A 19,128-nucleotide genomic window follows, 5' to 3' on the forward strand; every position below is an offset into this window, starting at 1 on the left:
ACGACTTTAATAAGGTTTTGTTTTGCAAACAAAACCTTAAAAACTGAATTTAACTCAGTAAATAAGTTAACCACATTTAAACGATTCTGTACTGGTGAGCTACCTCAACTAGCTTTGTACTAATGAAGGGGGTAAGTCGCTCCCGAAGTATACATTTAAAACTAAAAATTGTAGTTTGGAGGAAGCTACCCCTTTTCTATCAAAAATCGATTTGTTATGGTAGTTTATTTCTCTTTCCCCGCGCGCACACTTTTGTGTGTTAATTGTTCGTGCACTCGGAAAGTGTAACTGTGGAGGTGGTCACGTTAAAGGAGAGCTGTCTTGCTCTTATCTCCCTACTTGTAAAGACTCAGAGCAAGCTACTGAGGGGGACATGAAGGGTTCAAACTCAAAGCGGCGGAAGCATGAGTACTTGAAACCAAACCAACCCCACGAAACAATAACTAAATAATGGTTCTATGGACACTGACTGAAGAGAACGTGGCATTTTTTAAAAGTGAATTGCGCGTGAACGCAGGCGGACGTGTCTTTCTAAGATATCTATGGCTACAGGCCCGAAGTCTGAGGCCATGCATCGATCACTTCACGCACGGTATGAAGCGGCATTTCTCGAGCTACACGCACGATACTGGCCTTCAAACTCTCCAAATCGGTGTAAGTTCGATCGCAGGCAGTCTCCTCTAACTTAGCCCAAGGGTTGGAGTCCAGAGGATTAGGAATATGTGCCGCTAACCACTGCTGAATAATCTTGGCTTTGTGAGGGGGACCGAGTCCTGCCTTGCAGCGAATAGAGGTTCACTCAATGACTCGACTACATCCTCCAACATCTTTTCGTACACACTCGCATTTGTTTTGACGCTGGCCTCGCAGAAATGAATATCAGTTACTTCGTGATATGAGATGCCCCACCATACCATGACAGAAGTCGATCTTTTTGCCTAACATGAAGAAATGGGTCGGGGGAAAAATTGTTTGCTCAAACAGTTGTTGAAAAATAAAGAAAAACATTTTTGAAAAAATTGAATCTTTATTTCTAGCACGCAATCCGCATTCACCAGAGTCACACTTACTGACAAACTTATCAGAATACAGCAGAACAGTGGGGCAGAAGGGTGAGGAGTGCTCCGTAGAGACCGATTTTATTTTGCTTAACTCCAGAATGTCCTGTTGGTATCACTGAAATTCCTGCTGAAATTGGAGCGAGCTAGCATTGTGCGGATTCTGGATACCGTCGTAGAGAAGCATGCGCACATTCTAGAATCCAATCATAAACCATTGACAAATGCAGAAGTGCGTAGCAGTCAGCAGCAGGTCAGTCCGACTTATTCCCCCTGGGGTACTCCAATATAATACCAAGAGAACTCTCCTCCTCATCATCTTTTTTATGGCAATGACCTTCTCCATTATAGCATGGTAGATCCCGATAATGTTGGCCACAAGTCTGCCTTCTAAGTTCATGCTTTAACGGCAATCTCACGTATCCCTCAATTGAGAATTAACTGAGAATCGTGATGAACATTTTTACGGGTTGTGAGTTTGGAACTTAGTGTAAGATCAAATTTCTGATCTCTTTTACATCTCTTCACTCATAGCAAGGAAATCGTAGTCATGAAGTCTTCAGATGTAGAGACGCTGATGTTCTACTGGGGTATCTACTCCTCCTCCCAATAATACCTGGGGTCACGAGTCATACAGACAGTGTGAAGCAGCCCTTCTGAAAGCGGTCGGGCACCCGGAATCTTTAAAACGGGTCGCTTTTGTATCGTTACCACCCCAATTATCCCACATTGTACTTTATGTGGGGCAAAGCACATCAGCCGCATCTACGCACCATCGCTGTCAATATGGAGACAATGTGGTTGTCATTCACCACCTGATAGGGTATAGCGCGTCAACCACACTTACGCGCGATTGTTCATGGTTTCCTGAAATGCCCTTTTGCTCCCCCCATGATTTCCTAAAACGCCCGCACTATTACTCTGCTATTCTTCGCCAGATGCCCGACCCACTCGTTGGACTCGCGGAGCATTTTCTTTGGCTTCATCACAATTGTGTATACTCGATCATTTTGTCGGTTGAATTTTTGCTCGATGGTAAAATTTTTTTCATCAGAAAATAGAATTTTGCGATATTTTTTACCGAGAAATCGTTGCAGAAGAGCAGCACGCCGAGTTTCCTTCAGTTTTGGCGTTAACATATGACTAACGCACCGCCGGTACGTACCGAGATCTTCTCGTAAAATAAGACTCATACTTCGAGTTGAAACGCCCATTTCCGCCGACATTCATTTCTGGTTGCGGAGAGGATTGCGACAAATACGCTCACGCACAGCATGCACGACATTCGGGCGACGTACGGAACGCGGACGCCCCTCCCGCAGCCTGTCAACCACATCAGCACATTATACCCAAGTATGGTCTGTCAGCGAACGTTTGTTGTCTCCCATCCGCTTGGTTGCCAAGTGAGCTGTTATCAGCGCGAATTACATGACAACACTATCAAAGATGCCTCCCCCTGTTTTTATTCCTTATCGAGGCAAAACCACATCGATTGAATCTGTGCTCATTTCAGACGTGGTCATAACGTACTGCGCTATGAATCCAACACAACAATTTCATCTCTATTAGTGCGAGGCGGCGTTTACTGTCTTTTATAGTCAGCCAGCAATAAAAAAAAATAGAAAGCAACAGTGCGAATGACACTCCTGTAGATTTGAATTTCAAATATTTGTTGATATGATGATGATGAAACGTCATAGCTTAACTACTAGATTAAAGTTGAACTCACCCTAAATGCTAACCCAGCTAACTCCAGATTAAAAGTAAGCATTTTTACGCAACAGAATGGGCATATTAAAGCGATGGGTTGAGTCCTTCGATGAGCTACTGAACAACCAGATCATCGGCGAATTGGAGGTCCCGCCAACTGAAAACGACGGACAAATACTGCACCACCAAGTATAGAAGAAACAGTCGTGCAATTCATCGGCTTAAAAACCATAAGTCGCCAGGAGCCGATGGAATTACAGCTGAATTAGTTAAATATGGAGGCGACCAGTTACACCGAGCGGTTCATCAACTTGTGCTCAAAATATGGGGCAGCGAACCCTGACGATTGGCAACGAGGTATTATCTGTCTCATACATAAAAAGGGGGATATCACTACCATCTGTAAGATATTCTCCTCTATCTTGCTGGGCCGGATAGCCCCATAGCCCCCCCATAGCCCCAGAACATCATTGGCCCATACCAAAGAGGCTTCACTCCAGGCAAATCTACAACAGATCAGATTTTCCCTCTGCATGAAGCGATGGAAAAACTGTCGGAATATGGACATCAGTTGCAGCATCTATTCATCGACTTTAAGGCCGCCTATGATAGCATACGGGTACGATTCTTTTTGAATCCACCCAACTACTCGCCTATGCTGACGATATCGACATCATGGGAAGAACCACCCGAGACGTACAAACTGCCTTCATCCAGATCGAGCAGGCGGCAAGAGATCTTGGGCTGCACATCAGTGAAGGAAAGACAAAGTATAGGGGTGGCAACGTCAGCACCGAAAACTAACCAACCAACAACATCAAACCGCACTGGTCGAACGGAAAGAATAAAGATAGGAGACTACAACTTTGAGACCGTTGATAATTTCTCCTATCTAGGGTTGTAAATCACAACCGATAACAGCTACGATGATGAAATCCGCGCAAGGTTGTTAGCAACCAACAGAGCCTATTTCAGCTTACAAAAAGCTCTTACTGTACAAGACAATGATATTGCCAGTCCTCATGTATTCCTCGTAGACTTGGGTCCTTAGCAAGAAAAATTGCGAACTCTTGGCCGCGTTTGAGAAAAAAGTCCTCCGAAGAATTTTCAGCCCCCCTACATGAGGATGGACCATTCCGTAGCCTACATAACGATGAAATCTATGAGCGATACCATGACCGTCAGGTTGTGGATAAAATCCGGCTCAATAGGTTACAGTGGGCGGGTCACTAAATTCGTATGGGTGAGGATGATCCAGCCCGGAGAGTCTATAAGGGCAATATCTATGGTAGAAAAAGAAGACGGGGCAGACCCTGCCTGAAATGGAGCCATGGCGTAGGTCAGGACGCCAGACAGCTTTTAGGGATATCGAATTGGTAGACCTCGGCGCAAAACCGGGATATCTGGAGTTCCTTATTAAGGCAGGCCCAGACCGGATACCGGTTGTTGCGCCGTTGATGACGATGATGAGTAATTTAACGACCGAAGCCTTCCTAACTGCTTTTAAAAGATTTACGGCGAGGCGTTGGTTATGTGCTGAGATCTACAGCGATTATGGTAACAATTTTGTTGGAGCCGATAATCAAATGGATAAGGAAATACAGCAGGCGATAATATCCGCGTCAGAGAAAGCCGCGACAATATTAGCAAAGGACAGGGGTAACCTGGCGATTTATCCCAGTCGCTATGCCACATTTTGGTGGATTGTGGGAGGCAGCTGTGAAATTGGCAAAACGACAGCTAGAATGCGTTTTCGATGAAGCACGATTGATACCAGTCTTCGAAGAATTTACAACAGTGTTGTGCTAAGTGGAAGCACGTTTAAATTCAGCTTTGACAACTGGTCATTTTTTGGTTCAGCGTCCATTGAAAGCCATACCAGAGGTCGACAGAACCCAACGCGAACTGTATGAAGGATAGCAGCAGATCAAGGCGTTACATAAGCTGTTCTGGAAGAGATGGACTCGGGAGTACCTGCACCACTTACAAACCCGAGCTAAATGGGACCAAGAGGCTCCCAAATTGAAGCTCGATCAAGTAGTTCTCATTAAGGAAAAAGAAATGTCGCCGACGAAATGGCCTCTGGCTCGCATCAACGCCATTTACTCTGGGAGCGAGGGAAAAATAAGAGCCGTCACAGTCCGATACCATGGATCACTGGACAACTAGGTTGACATCGTGAATCTATGCCCGTTGCCACTCCGTTGCCCTCCATGTAAGAGTAACGACAGGACCTCAACTGGAAAGCAAGTAGCAGCCAAAAGACGAGCCATTGTGACGTGCTGATGAGGCATCTAAATTTTAAATGCAAGATCGATAAGTTGCTCGAGCTCGCAACCCCCAAAAGAAGAAGGAGAGGTCTACTAGGCAAAGTACTAGCCCCAGTCTTTGGAGTTAACGAGGAGGTTTACAATGACATCGAGGACCTCCACCAAGGACAACTTATCATGTTGCAGTCGATGACCCAGCAGAACGTTTTGATAAACACGCGGGTAGAAGCTTACAACACCGCAGCATCTCATAGATTGAAAGAATTCGACCATAAATAATCAAATCAGTAAACAAAATGAACAGCTGGTTTGCCAAAACGGATGCGGGCAATCTGAATGTGCAGATTGTATCCACGTACTTGACAGTCGTGGATTACATCGACGAGTTAGAGAAGAAATATAGTCGAATCGTGTCCGCGTTCTACGAACACGGTGATTTATTGGGCCTCGTAGACAGAGATGCACTGACAATGATCACGGATATCGTGACCAATGAATTCCACAAGAACGAATGCCGGTACAAAAGGACGAAGAACAAAAAATGTCAATCCGATCCATCCAGATACTATATATATTTTTAGGATGCTAATTTGATGAGTACCAAAAAAAGGTTTTATCTACTTACCTTCTCATGTTTTTCCCTTGCATAATCGACTGGTCACCTGACAATGCTAGACCCAAAAATCAATCGCAATTGATTCTATTAAAATAAAATATATTAAAAATCGAAATGTATACGTACAATTATTGCTTCGCTTTTCTCATACAATATGTTCATATCTAGATACACAATATTTCATGCTTAACATTCTCTACGTAATGAATGTATCGTAATTTGTATGTATAATAATGCATATATAAAACAATACAAATATGTCTAAGGAGCAATGATCAGCACCAGTTCGTTTCATTCACTTCTTTTAGGACGTTATACTTTCCACTATCTAAAAAAGAAATATTTCACACCTGCATTAATTCCTAAGCGATGATAATTCCAGCGAAATTTCCTATAGAAAAGTGTGGAGTGCTCTCCTATTTATTAATTGTATGCAAAGATAATTATCATTAATTTTAAGGCACATGATATTTGAAGTGTTTTTAAAATTTTAGCTGCCTGAAACACGTTCTTCCTTACGAATCGAATTGAAATTCCTCATCTAAACACTAATCAGTTAAAAGTGATTTTTTTTTACTTTGTAAATAAATCGAAATCGCATTGGGGATGTCAGCATCGAGTAAACATCCCTAATATGTTTTTTTTTTATATTTTAATGGAGGGATTACTGCGTTCAGTTTTCGTTATAATCAATTAGTTGCGTTATTTATAATTTTCTTTCATTAAATGTTAAAAATAATGTTCGGCTTCGTGTATACGCACACAAAAACATTTGTGTAACTTAAAACAAATGGATTTGGCGTTAAACAATGGATATATCTAAATAGACCAATGGAAGTTCTCTAACAGAGCGTATTACGGGTTATCTAATGAGAATTATACAACTTTTTCCATTACTTTTCTCTTAGCAAAGATACAAATTAATTTACACTTTGATGTCTTTTAGATAAGACGAGTTCGTTTCAAATATGTAATCAGTAAGGCGTATATGAATTTGTACTGTGCCAGCGATGGGATAATATTATCGCGTTGATGTCTTAGTTGTCCAGTTACCCGTGGTATATCCAAATCCTGTAATGGAATAGATCAATTTAAGAGTCTAGGGAACCACTCAACTTTTAGAAATTCACCTCGTTATGATCTAATGTATAAAGCAGTAAATCGGCGAGTAATGTTACGCCCGATCGTCCGCCACCTTCGCTGCAATGAACCAAAACCGGTGGGTTGGTATTATGCCCGGGCGGTACTTCATTAATTGACGCCAATCGTACGGAACTCAGCTCCTCCAGAAAATCAAGGAAATGTCCAACGTCTCGGGGACAGTTTTGTTCTTTCCACTCGGAGTAGCTAAGATGCCAGACGGAGCGATACCTTCGCGACTGTACATGGTACAGCCTCAACTTGCTAGTAACACATCGATCAGTTGTTTGTGAGAATTCCTGGTAGACTTGAAACTGAAAATTCAAAATGGATTTTCCCATAAAGCATGAACATGAACGAATCATTAGCCAATAACTCACTTGTCCAAACTCAAGACATCGATTCGTTGTCGGTGGAATATACGTTAATTCTTCTGATAGCTGAACTATAAGATAAACGTCGGCCTCCCACACGCATTGCCAGAAAATGTTTGTGGTTAAACTATCATGCGGACTTTGAGCAATTATATAAAAGCGTTGCGTTGTTCCTACTGTTGCCTGATGGGGAGCAGAAACATATTAACATTAAACGAGTTCCATGACTAATTGTTATATTTCTTACAGTTATATGCGATGCATTCACGTATCCCATTCGATTGTCCATGGTTGGTGTTAATCGTACACGATTGTCATCATACGGCAGGAAGTTGGGATCAGAATTCTTCGTTTTATTCTCCTCGAGTAATGCACAATCGTAACGTGCACTTTGTCTTCTTTTCGGTATTCGTTCGAATTCCATGAATAGTTGCGAATCATTTAATTTTGAATCGAGAATTTGACACTGAAATGATTTAAATTGAACGTAATATCAAAGAAATTGAAGGTAGTGGGGTTTTCTATTTACAAAATGTAGAGCAGTTTGTAGAGGAAATTGGGTTTTTTTTGATCATGATTAATGGAGACACTTTCCAAGCTTTCGTCGAAGAGATAAGATTACTTCATCATCATTAAGACCTTATAAATGTGGGACATCGAACTTTATAGAAATGGGAACGTTCCACAGCAACACCATTGATAGGTGACTAACGAAACGTTATCGACTAGAGACATTTTTATTTTCCCAAAATAAACAAAACGCTGCTTATGTTTGAACCAGGCGGACTTTAAACAAGATCCCACGCTAGATACTGAACTGCCTGATTATATATGTATAAGACTGCACAATGGCTGAAGCAATATAAATGTGGATAAAGGGATAAATCTTTGAAAGATTTGCGCCGCATTGCACAGTCCAAAAGTCATCTTAGTGAACACGAAGAGTCTAAAAGTGGTTTTCGGAAGCTACAGGGATTTGGTGATATGCCTTGACTAAGTCCAAGGTCGAGAAAATTGAACAGTCTGCGATAGAGTGCGTAAAGTCGTGGGTGAGTGAAATGAGGTATCGGTCTGAAAGTGTTTGGGAGATTTAGACGTCTTTAATTGCCGCAAGGTTTCCATTTGCCATTGGATTTAGGGACCATATAAAGTGCTAAAACCAACAATTGTCTAAACGTGTGCTGCCCGATTTAAGAAGTTCTTCAAACTCTTTCTGCACAACTGCGAACTTCTGCGGGCACTTTTTTGAAAAGATAGGGAAGCCAGTAGTGTTGATGTGATGCTGAACATCATTTAACTTGCTCAGAGAGACTAGTGATGTTACGATATTTTTCAAGAAGTGTGCGAATTCGGAAAGTCCATAAGGTCTTCAAAAACAATGGAAAGAATGTTTGGCATGCAGGTTAAGGCTTCTTGGAGCAAATCAAAGGAGCAGTAGACAAGGCTGCAACTGGAGTCTCGGCCTTGAGTCGCTGACCACACTTTTTTCTCTTGTGAGAAGTGGAATGGCTTTCGTCAGTAGTTTTATGAAGACACAGGGGAAGCAGCGAGATGCGGAAGAGCGCTGCCAAATGGAGACGTCCTGCGCATTACGTTCAGGCACTTCTTGTTGGGAAGAAGGTTGAGCTCGACCAGTGTAGGTACCGAATAGCAAGGGACCTGCACTAGCAACTCCCTTCCTCCTCTCCCCTCCCGTTGGTGAAATGAATTTCTGACTTGAAGGTTCCCTAAACCGGAAAAGCGGGAGGGCTAGCCCGAAGTAATGTGTCAAACGGTTCCAAGCTAGTTCATTGACAATGAGGCAGTGTTTAGTTGGTATTCCGCCGGCGTAAAATTATGGAATTCCAACACTGTGCGTAAACGCATCCACCTACCCTACTCCGAAAAAAAATCAATATCTTTCAATATGCTGATGTTTTGCTATGGAAAGTTTGTTGCTACGGAAGATTGATGTCTGGACCTTTCGTACTCAGTGATAGAATCGGCATTTATGGATTTTTGCTGATTCTAGCAAACACAAAATTCAATAAAAATCGAGTCAAAGATAGGGAAAGGGCCTGTCTTAGTTCCCACACTAAACAGGTTGGTTCCCAGCTGACTTCAAGCCGATTTTGACCCTCTTTAGGGATAGAGTTCTGCTGGATTCATGCCTACTCTATGTTAGGAAAGGCGTAGCAACTCCAGTTGGCCCTGAGCCGAAGGTAGCAGTTATCCTTTCGTTCGATGGACCTCTTGAGCTTATCAGTTGGGGGTTCAGGATCATCATCATCATCAACGGCGCAACAACCGGTATCCGGTCTAGGCCTGCCTTATTAAGGCAGGAACTCCAGACATCCCGATATTGCGCCGAGGTCCACCAATTCGATATCCCTAAAAGCTGTCTGGCGTCCTGCCCTACGCCATCGCTCCATCTCAACCAGGGTCTGCCTCGTCTTCTTTTTCTATCATAGATATTGCCTTATAGACTTTCCGGGTGGGATCATACTCATCCATACGGATTAAGTGACCCGCCCACCGTAACCTATTGAGCCGGATTTTATCCACAACCAGACGGTCATGGTATCGCTCATAGATTTCGTCATTGTGTAGGCTACGGAATCGTCCATCCTCATGTAGGGGGCCAAAAATTCTTCGGAGGATTCTTCTCTCGAACGCGGCCAAGAGTTCGCAATTTTTCTTGCTAAGAACCCAAGTTTCCGAGGAATACATGAGGACTGGCAAAATCATTGTCTTGTACAGTAAGAGCTTTGACCCTATGGTGAGACGTTTCGAGCGGAACAGTCTTTGTAAGCTGAAATAGGCTCTGTTGGCTGACAACAACCGTGCGCGTGTGCTAGGATATTAGTTAGATTTTGGCTCGAAACCACAAATTGTACAAAGTAAGTAACCTAGGATTTCAGTTTTACTGTATATAATATAAAAAATTTACAAAGCACTATCTTCTACCTTACGCTCTTATTTTAATTGGTCTAGTAGTAGCCACAACGTACGGCGTAAAACCCAGATGAGATTGAGGGCTACCTGTCCAATATATAAGCTAGAGCAGCTAGCAAATCTTAAATGTACTGCTGCAGTTTGGGAAAGAGGTCTCAAGGTTCATGGTGGCAGTACCAACGTAACACTCATAATCTGAGCTTTTGCACAGTTGGATATTGTTTTGATCAACGAGGTGCTGTAAACAACTTTCGAAAAAGACAGTTTGGATAGGTCGTAGACCTAACCTTTGTCAGCTCTGTATTGGTGTGTTGATTGTGCTGGCCAGTCAGTGAGGGCTGCACCCACAGCGATCACCAGGCAATCCCCTTTGAACTATCAGTAACTATTGGTTGAATTGTAGACTGGCCAGCCTTCGATTAGCTTACCGTTGAGCTAGGCAAACGGCTCAGAAAAAAGTACTTAGAATCGACTAGGAACAAGTATGGCATGCCCATCCGGAATTCCACAAAACCTTCAGACTTGCATCAGGATGTTTTAAGGAGCACTGTTCGGAGACAATTGTAAAACCCGTAATTTGGCGATTCAGAGACGGTTTATCTTCGCACATCGCGTACCCTACCCCCTTGTTGAAAATTATTCAGGGTTTGCTTCCACAGCAAAAGCGTGTCTCTAGTGTGTGAAACTAGGAGCGAGCTGTTATAAATCCATGGTAGAAAAGGCAACAATAAAATGTGCACGTCCGAGAGGATATTTCCTGCAGCATGAAATCTGATGGCTTTCAGATCAATAGTATGAGTTCCGTAAAGCAACATCAACAATTGATGCCATGAAATTTGGCTAAAGATGCAATTCACTGAAAAAGTGTCTCAGCACTCACAACCTAATGGTCCATAATATTCGAGGTATACAGGCTAGTACCAGCAAATATTGCGTCTTGGGGACCCTGTATGTGTGGAGTGCATTCACTTCTGCTAATTGAAACGAAGTACGGAAATCGTTGACAACAATGGGCATTCCCGACTATCTGACAGGCTAATCTCTGTCTTCAAAAAGTGGTTGGAGAGAAGACAAGGTGAAATTTATCACCCAGTTTCTCAGGGGACATGGAAGACATCCCCAGTATCTATCTAGATTAAAATTATACACCTCACCTATCCGTTCAAGATTCGAGTAAGAAAGGAGGAACCTGGAGGAAAGTGTAGGAGTCTGGTAAGGGGAATATTCGGATGCCAAGAAGATAGGGATTCTATCAATTCCATGATCCATGATCTATTCAGGGTTACAAATTGCGCAAGGCAGACGAGACAAGAGAAGGGCGGTTACGGACACCCTGTATAAAAGAAAGGAGAAATAATTACAACTAATACCTCATGGCGGTACCACGGGACAAAGGATGGGGGGTCTGGTGTGGTTTAAGTTAATAAAGATTACATACACCAACTGCAACTGCCAACTGAAACAATAAAATATGCAAGGTTGCGAGTGGCATGTTTTCAGGCAGGAAGGCCATTACTTTGCTTAGGAGGAAAACGCAGTAGTGACGTTCGATAGTAAACTCCTGGCAGAAATCGGGGAAAACCACAGGACCTGACGACATCGTAACTGAGCTCTGAAAAGCGAAGAGCTGGGACCCAACAATGTTGCGCTGTGAATTCTTTATTCGGGTTATTCACGAAGGTAGAACACCATCTGACTGGCAAGAAAGTGCCACTGTTCCAATATGGAAAAATAAAGGTTGTCCAGCAGAATGTTCCAATTACCGTCCGATCCGGTTACTTTCCCATACCATAAAGATTTTTGAACGCATTCTCGACAACCGTATCGAAATCGCTGAAATAACGGATTTGTCAAGAACTGCGGAACTTCTGACGCAAATGAGGATATCCGCGATCGACATCCCCTGCAACTTAGGCACCTAAAACCAAAAAAAAGTGTTCAAATATTACACCATTTATTCATCAAGTTTAGTTGAATCCTTCACATGCTAGAGTGGAGAAAAATCCACGTATTGGTCGGCCAGGAGTCCATTGAGGCAGGTTCTTTCTCCGCTGTTATGGCTTTTGGTAGTGGATAACTTGCTGTGGCATGACAAAGAAGTCTTCGCGCAAGCATTTGCGGACGATCTATAATAATAATTATCGGCAAGTTTGCGGACACAATATGTGGCCGCTTGAATGCAATTCTGCATGAAATCCACATTTGGTGCCTCCGCAATGGACTCACGATGAATGCTAGGAAGACTGGACTAGTTATGTTCACTAAGAACGTCAGGTGGGGCAGCTATACGCTACCCATCTTAGCAGAGGCGGAAATCTAACTAGCACAAATAGTCAAGTATTTAGGAGTACATTTCGATTCCAAGTTAACGTGGAAGTACAATAGCCAGGAACAAATCCTGCAAATTGCTCTGGTGCTGGAATGCGATAAGTATGGAGACTTTCACCAAAACGGATACATTGGATGTACTATATATATCCATAATAAAACCCATTTTGATGTATGCATGCAGCGTCTGGTGGCCGAGACTGAACTTTGCTAACAGCAGGATGCTGCTAACGCAGATTCAGAGGCTTGGTTGACTAAGTATTACTGGGACACTTGAAGCTATCCTAAATCTACCCCCCATTCACTTGGAGGTGAAACGGAAAGCAGCCAACGACGCATATCGACTCGATACCATTGGAGCGTGGAAAGGCGGCCAATCATACGGTCATCCGTTTATCTGGAATTTCCTTGACCAACATCCGGTAGCTCTGATGCCAGCCGATCATATGGTTTCCAGGTTCGTCTTTGAAAAGACATACACTGTCGTAATCACCAAAAGAGAAGAACGGTCGATAAATGGCCATTAGTCTTTTCAATCCAATCCAATCTGTTCCGACAGTCGGGCACCATTATTAGAACTAAACAACAACGATATATCAAGCCAGTTGGTGTGGAGTTGTCGTCACATGCTGTTGGAACTTGGCCGACTGAACGAAACATTCCTGATGTGGGCGCCTCGGCACGCAAACATCGCTGGTAATAAGGAGGCTGACAGACTGGCTCGCCGAGGCTCTGGATCCACAATGGTGGGGCCAGAACCAGCTTTTGGAATCCAGCCATCCACTGTCAAGTCTACTCTGAAGGGTGAAATTGCAGCCGAGTGGAAACATTTAAACTCTTGTCGGCAGGCGAAAATCCTTGTGAAAGAACCTGGGGTCGCCAGAGCGGCATTTTTGTTGTCCCTTAAGAAGCGGGACATGAAAACCTTAGTAGGGCTTTTAACGGGACACTGCTCCTTAAACTATCATATGGAAAAGATTGGGGTGGTGATTTCGGCTATGTGGAGCCAATGTGAGGAGAAGGAGACAGCCCTGCACTTTTAAGCAGCTGCCCGGCCTCCTCAGATCTCAGACGAAGACACCTTGGTAAGGTTTTCTTCAACGAAGAATCTGTCAACTCTCTGCCTCTGGAGAATGTTCTTAGATTCGCTAAAGTCTGCAAACGTCGTAGGCGAGATGCCATTGAATAGGCGATTTACGGGGATAGTACAATGGGCCTGAGTGCTCAGAGCTACGGCTGCCCCAGTAAACTAAACTAAACTAAAAGAATATATAAAATATAAAATTGTTCGAAGGGTTTGTAAAGTAAATAAAGCTTGTAGGGAAAAAACGCTTAAAGTTATTGCAGCAACCTAGAAAGAGTGTACTCAGTACAACACTCATCACTCTGATGATAATGTCCTTCAGCACCTTACGTAATGTGATTTGAATAAATATTGCCGTAGAATACACGAGAGGGGGTTCTATCTTCGTCTCTGAAAAATTCTTATAGAAACCACTTACCAATTTGTCCTTACTAAACGTAGCTGATAGGGGTTGCAGTCTCGAAACTCCCGTTGACCATCTATGCCTCAAATTGACATCCTGTTTCGTTAATTCAACTTTCTCCTTATTCTTCGATTTTTCACGTCCAAGCGTAGCACTTTTCTGCTTATCCGTATTTTTCTTTCTACCTAAAATTCCCCAACGATTTTTTCGTTTCTCCTTCGTTGCAGCCGAAACGTTCGAATCATTAATGGAGAATGTTGTGGTAGTTGTGGAATTATGCGACATTGGTGTTGATGAAGAATTGAAAAATGATGTCGATGAGATGTGTGATGAATTATGATGAATTGGCTCGGATTGAAGTCTTATCGGCGGCTGATGATGCTGATGTTGGGGTTGTGTATGGGTTTGTTGCTGTTGATGGAGGGATGATGAGGACGGGGTTGATACTGCACGATCAGGAGGTTCCATTTGATCGCGTGTTAGATACGAGGAGCTACTAAGATTTTGAGTAAGGGTTGGTGGCACTGTACTGTGGCGCATTTCTCTTGGAGGTGCACTGATTTGATGAGTATCTGGGGTTGATATTTCAATTCGGGGATTGTGTTGTTGTTCATCCACATGACCGGTTGTATGGAGAATATTTTCATGCCTCATCCCACCCGGAGCCGACTGAATGCTTGACGTTCGATTTCGCATTTCATTGGACGGTTCAGGTTGCCAAGGGAGAGGTACATTTTCATAGATCGGTTCAATTGAGCCATTTTTCGTGGATCTTTGTAGGACCCCATTTGAATCTTGTAGATGATGTTGCTGCCGATACGGCTGATGATTTTTCATGGGCTGTCTTAGAGGCAATACAATAGATGGTTGTTCCTCAATCATATTCAAATTCTCAAAAGTTCCATGGGGTAGGTATGGTTGCGACTGTCCTATTTGATATGGATAGTGACCATATTGCGTGTTTAGAAACTGACGTGTTGAAACTAAATCTGGACTAGAACCTGATACATAAGCTCCACGATATCCTAGGAGCGTTCTATGGCTAGCTACCGCCAAGTCTGGCGTTGAAGTTGAACTCAGTCTATTTGCAGGATATGGGGGCGGAGGTTTGATCTTCATCATTTGCAGGCGTTGCGCTAAATCCAAATTTGTGTACATGTTAATATTCAGTTGTCCTAAGAGTGAAGTATTCGCTGTTTGAGTAACGTCAGGGTACTTATGCTGTAAAATTTGATTTCGCAATGCGTCAATCCTTCCGTTATTTAAATGATTAACATCCGGTTGACTCCCGGAGAATATTGGCCGATCATTGAGTATTCCAGTTGAAGGTGCTCGACGCGGCAGCTGGGAAGAATTCAAATGAATATCTGTCGAATTTGAAAGGTATTTTTGTTGAATTGCTGTTTCATAATCAGGTGCCGGTCGGTACTGGGGAAGCAAAGCTTTAAGTCTTTCACGTTCTTGACTATAGTTATTGTTGTTGCTTAGATCTAAACAAGATAAGCTCTGAAGACGGCTTCCATCGGCCTGGTCTAACAAGTAAGGATGGTTACAGTTTTGTGAGCCATATTCTTGTGGCACGGTTGTCCAACTCTGCCCTGAAGTTCTTATAAGCTGTTGTGTGGCCAAGGACATATTACTCGCTGCAGCACTTTGCATTCCTGATACTGGAGTTTCCGGGCAATACACATTCCTTTCGTCGATTAAATCCTCGCGGCTGTCATTAACTTCCTCTGGAACATTTTGAAAAAGATTCGGTTCACACACATCCGTTTGATTTTTCTCAAATTTCATATAGAAGGTGTGTTGAAGCACGCACAGTTTCCAGAAGTATCTTCCGCTTTCCGCATCAGGAAATGTGAAACTTACTGTGTTGTTGTTACATTCAATGTTGAAGGTTCTTTTCAAATTCACCACATTGTTGATTTCGTGCCAGGAATAGAAGCGAGTCCTATCTGGATAGGAGACTGCAATTCCACTTATAGCGATTCCTAGTTGAACTTGGTAGCTGTCACTGTCCCTGACCAGGAACTTTTCTTTTCCATATCCATCCAATTGTTGACAAGCTGCAATATAAAGCTCCTCTGCTGCACTTTGGGTAAGATTTTGCAGTCCAGGGTTTTGTTGTATGACCTCCTCGATCAAACGATCATGAATGACACCTTCATCGATCATACGTTTCGGAAATGGTAAAAGTGTTTTCAGATATTCTATTGTGTTCTTATCTTTTTGATATCCATCATATTCAGCTTGACGACAGTACAGTGCCAGGATGATTGCTTGTTTTATATCACACGATATTTTGCCCTCCTCTACGTCACTTTTCAATTGCAGGTAGTAGTAGTAACGAGACACTTCGTCATCTAGGAGTGTTACACCAGACGTTACGTAGTACATGACACGTAAGTGAAGTTTTGTCCCAACTGCATGTTTTTCCAGTTGACGATGAAGTGGGCGTTCTAGATCTATCCATCGTGTTTCGCCCTTGGTTCCCTTTACAATGTAACGAAGTCCAAAAAATTCGGGTTGATTGATTGTAAGACGTTGACATACGTTCTCCAAGCATTCCTGTCCGGTACTCTCGGAGCTTAAGGTGCAATCGACGGTCGTTGATGTATCTGAAAGTGAATAAAAGATCAGCAAAAAATCACGAACTAGTCAATCAAATAACTACAAATTAGCCCAAGAAAGTAGGTTTTTTTGTGGGAGATAGAGAATTTTCAGTCCTCGTCAATGACCTATGGACAGTAAATAATCTAGTTCACGTACCACCAAGCACATCTATCGAATACGACACCTTAACTGATCGATTCTCGGTACACATAGCCGCAACTGAATCTAGGCTTAGCTCAACAAGATACTTGGAGCCAGTTCAATATTATCAAACGGTTATACACCCAGCGTGAACCATCTATATCACTCTGAATTGCGTTCAAAGAAACAATACTAATTGCTAAACGTACGGCCATTCACGCAATAAAAATGATAGCGAGCCTATATCTCCAATGATTAACATTTCTCGCTGGCTTTGGATCAAGTTCTCCACGCGATAAGACTTCATAGTTAATTAGATGAGTCACTTTAATACGTAAGTCGAATAAAACACAAAAACTGGAGAATATTTAATTAAAGATGTGTAATTTTAGATAACACATTTTCTTTCGAATATGGTACACGATTGAGGCTAAAGAGGTGCAAGTATAATAATTTTTTCATTGCCTTACAATTAAATTTGAATTTCATTTTGTTTACTATCTGTGTTTGCTTTTATTGTTGCATAAAGTGACGGTGGATTGGATTGGAACGTGCAATTTGAACAACGACGTGTACTCTAAAGAAAAATTGTGTAATTATTGGCGACCTATGAGGTGATGATATTTACAAAATCACTGTAATATCGTCGTTCTTATCTGGTTTTGAAAATGAAACCATAAACATCCATTGCAATGGAATTTTAAGAAAGGAAGAGGGCAATCTTCATTCGGATTTGTGCAAACAACTCCAGCCGCCAGGTATATGTTGTTTTCAGAAGAGAAATTACATAATGCGGGTGATGTGACTGCCCTCAAGTGAATGCGTTAAGAATTGCACTACTTCAGAAGTTAATAACTTCTATTAGCTCCGCTTTTAGGTGGCACTATTCCCATTGAGCTGCTGCCATAATAAAAACAAAAATCTAGCTCACAAGCCATTCGTGCCAATGAACGGGTTCGTACAGTTACCAGTACCAGTAGATGTGTACCAAGTTCAATTGTTTAGAATCAAGTAATCTACTCCAATCAATTTCATGATTACTTATTTCTTTCATTTATTAAGTACACACCTATATGTAAGGCTCACTGTGTTCCGGAGTTATGAATGACCAGCATTTGCCAGTAAATAATTAGAGAAAAATAGAGTCAATGGACGTTCTTTGCGTCGTATCTTTTTAATTACCTTTGGTGCTGTCCGATTGCCGTGGTTAGGCAAAAGGGGATAAGGTAGCTTCACTCTACTCGTTAGTTTTAGGTAATGGTAATAACTGATAAAACCTAGAAATCTATAGAAGGTATGCCCTCAACTCCAATGGGAAGCTTGCATTTTGTGCCTATGGCGCAGTCAGCCAGAAAGGGGAGTACGTCAACTCTCATAAAGATAGAAACCTAAAACCGCCCAATCCGCAGCATTATTGCTTAAATCGTTAAGAAATCGGAGATACAAAGCTAGACAGATGGAAACTTCAGCCAATAAGGAGGGAGACTCCAAGCTAAATCTTGCCTGTTAGAACCTCCTTTTTGTCCCCTACTAGGAATAACAGAAGAAAGGGAAGCTAGTGATGTACACACAACTAACATAAACCGGTATATAAGAAAAGATCTATGCGGAGCGAACACTGTGAACCTGAAAAAGATCCCAGCCAACGGCAGAGAAACGGAGTGTGAAAGAAAGTGAACCATCTTGGGAATGAATATGTACGCGTTGCTGTACCACCAAGTTAGCAATGGCCAGAGAAATTGCACGCAAGGAAGCAGAACGTTCAGAGGTAAATGGGAAAAATTTGATAACCCCGATGAAACCCACAATGGACACAGCAATGTCCTTGACCGGCGGTAATACACACAAAAAAAATGAGAGACCAACATAACTACCACACATCTGTGGCCTTTACGGCTTTACGGCCTCTTTTCACGTTTTCGGCGGGGGACTAGGATTGTTGTATTGAGAGATTATAAACTCAATGAAGCTGATCCTTTCCACAAGAACTCTTAACACGAAAACAGGGCGGCAGTCTTAACTTCACCATTATGAGCACCGACAAGCATGAATTTTAATCAATATACCCGCCCCTCGAAGGACGTCAGAGAACATCATTCACATGTTTGAGGAATTTATTTCGGTCACTGGAGGATAAAATTTATGAATTCCAAGAAAAATAAATCCACATATGTGGAGGCTTTTAGCTTGGTGTATGAAATGGGCCAATAGAGTGTGAAAATGCTCAGGACCAATCACTGTATAATCGTGGTGCTAGGGTGAACTTAAGGAGGGTTTGCAGTCAATTACTAAAAATTATAGTAATATACTATTATTAACTTTATTTGAACAGATATCGATATGGAAGGCATTTCGGAGCCCAGACACCATATAGTAGCAGGCTCTTGATTTTTTTCAGATTTTTCGGTTGGGCAGTTTCTGAGAATTGCCCCCTTAAAGAAATGATCACTTTCAACC

At 42.4% G+C, this 19,128-nt stretch overlaps 1 protein-coding gene across 2 annotated transcripts in view; it reads right to left on the bottom strand.

Annotated features, from left to right (window-relative positions):
• Nucleotides 1–5,739: 5,739 nt before the first annotated feature.
• The window catches only part of LOC119651567 (tyrosine-protein phosphatase non-receptor type 21), a 29,669-nt gene continuing 16,280 nt past the window's right edge, over nucleotides 5,740–19,128 (bottom strand). Inside the window, exons 1-6 of one of the 2 annotated variants that reach the window (XM_038055202.1) lie at nucleotides 16,687–16,852; nucleotides 13,933–16,535; nucleotides 7,416–7,634; nucleotides 7,175–7,351; nucleotides 6,785–7,108; nucleotides 5,740–6,725 (exon numbers count right to left, since the gene is read on the bottom strand). In XM_038055202.1, coding sequence (XP_037911130.1) covers nucleotides 6,597–6,725; nucleotides 6,785–7,108; nucleotides 7,175–7,351; nucleotides 7,416–7,634; nucleotides 13,933–16,535; nucleotides 16,687–16,741 — 3,507 coding nt within the window. In that variant the 5' untranslated portion in view covers nucleotides 16,742–16,852 and the 3' untranslated portion in view covers nucleotides 5,740–6,596. Of the gene's footprint in view, nucleotides 6,726–6,784; nucleotides 7,109–7,174; nucleotides 7,352–7,415; nucleotides 7,635–13,932; nucleotides 16,536–16,686; nucleotides 16,853–19,128 lie in introns of those variants that run through there. The other variant, XM_038055201.1, reaches the window with a different exon arrangement.

Source organism: Hermetia illucens, chromosome 3, assembly GCF_905115235.1.
Source record: "Hermetia illucens chromosome 3, iHerIll2.2.curated.20191125, whole genome shotgun sequence".
Taxonomy (NCBI): Eukaryota; Metazoa; Arthropoda; class Insecta; order Diptera; family Stratiomyidae; genus Hermetia; species Hermetia illucens.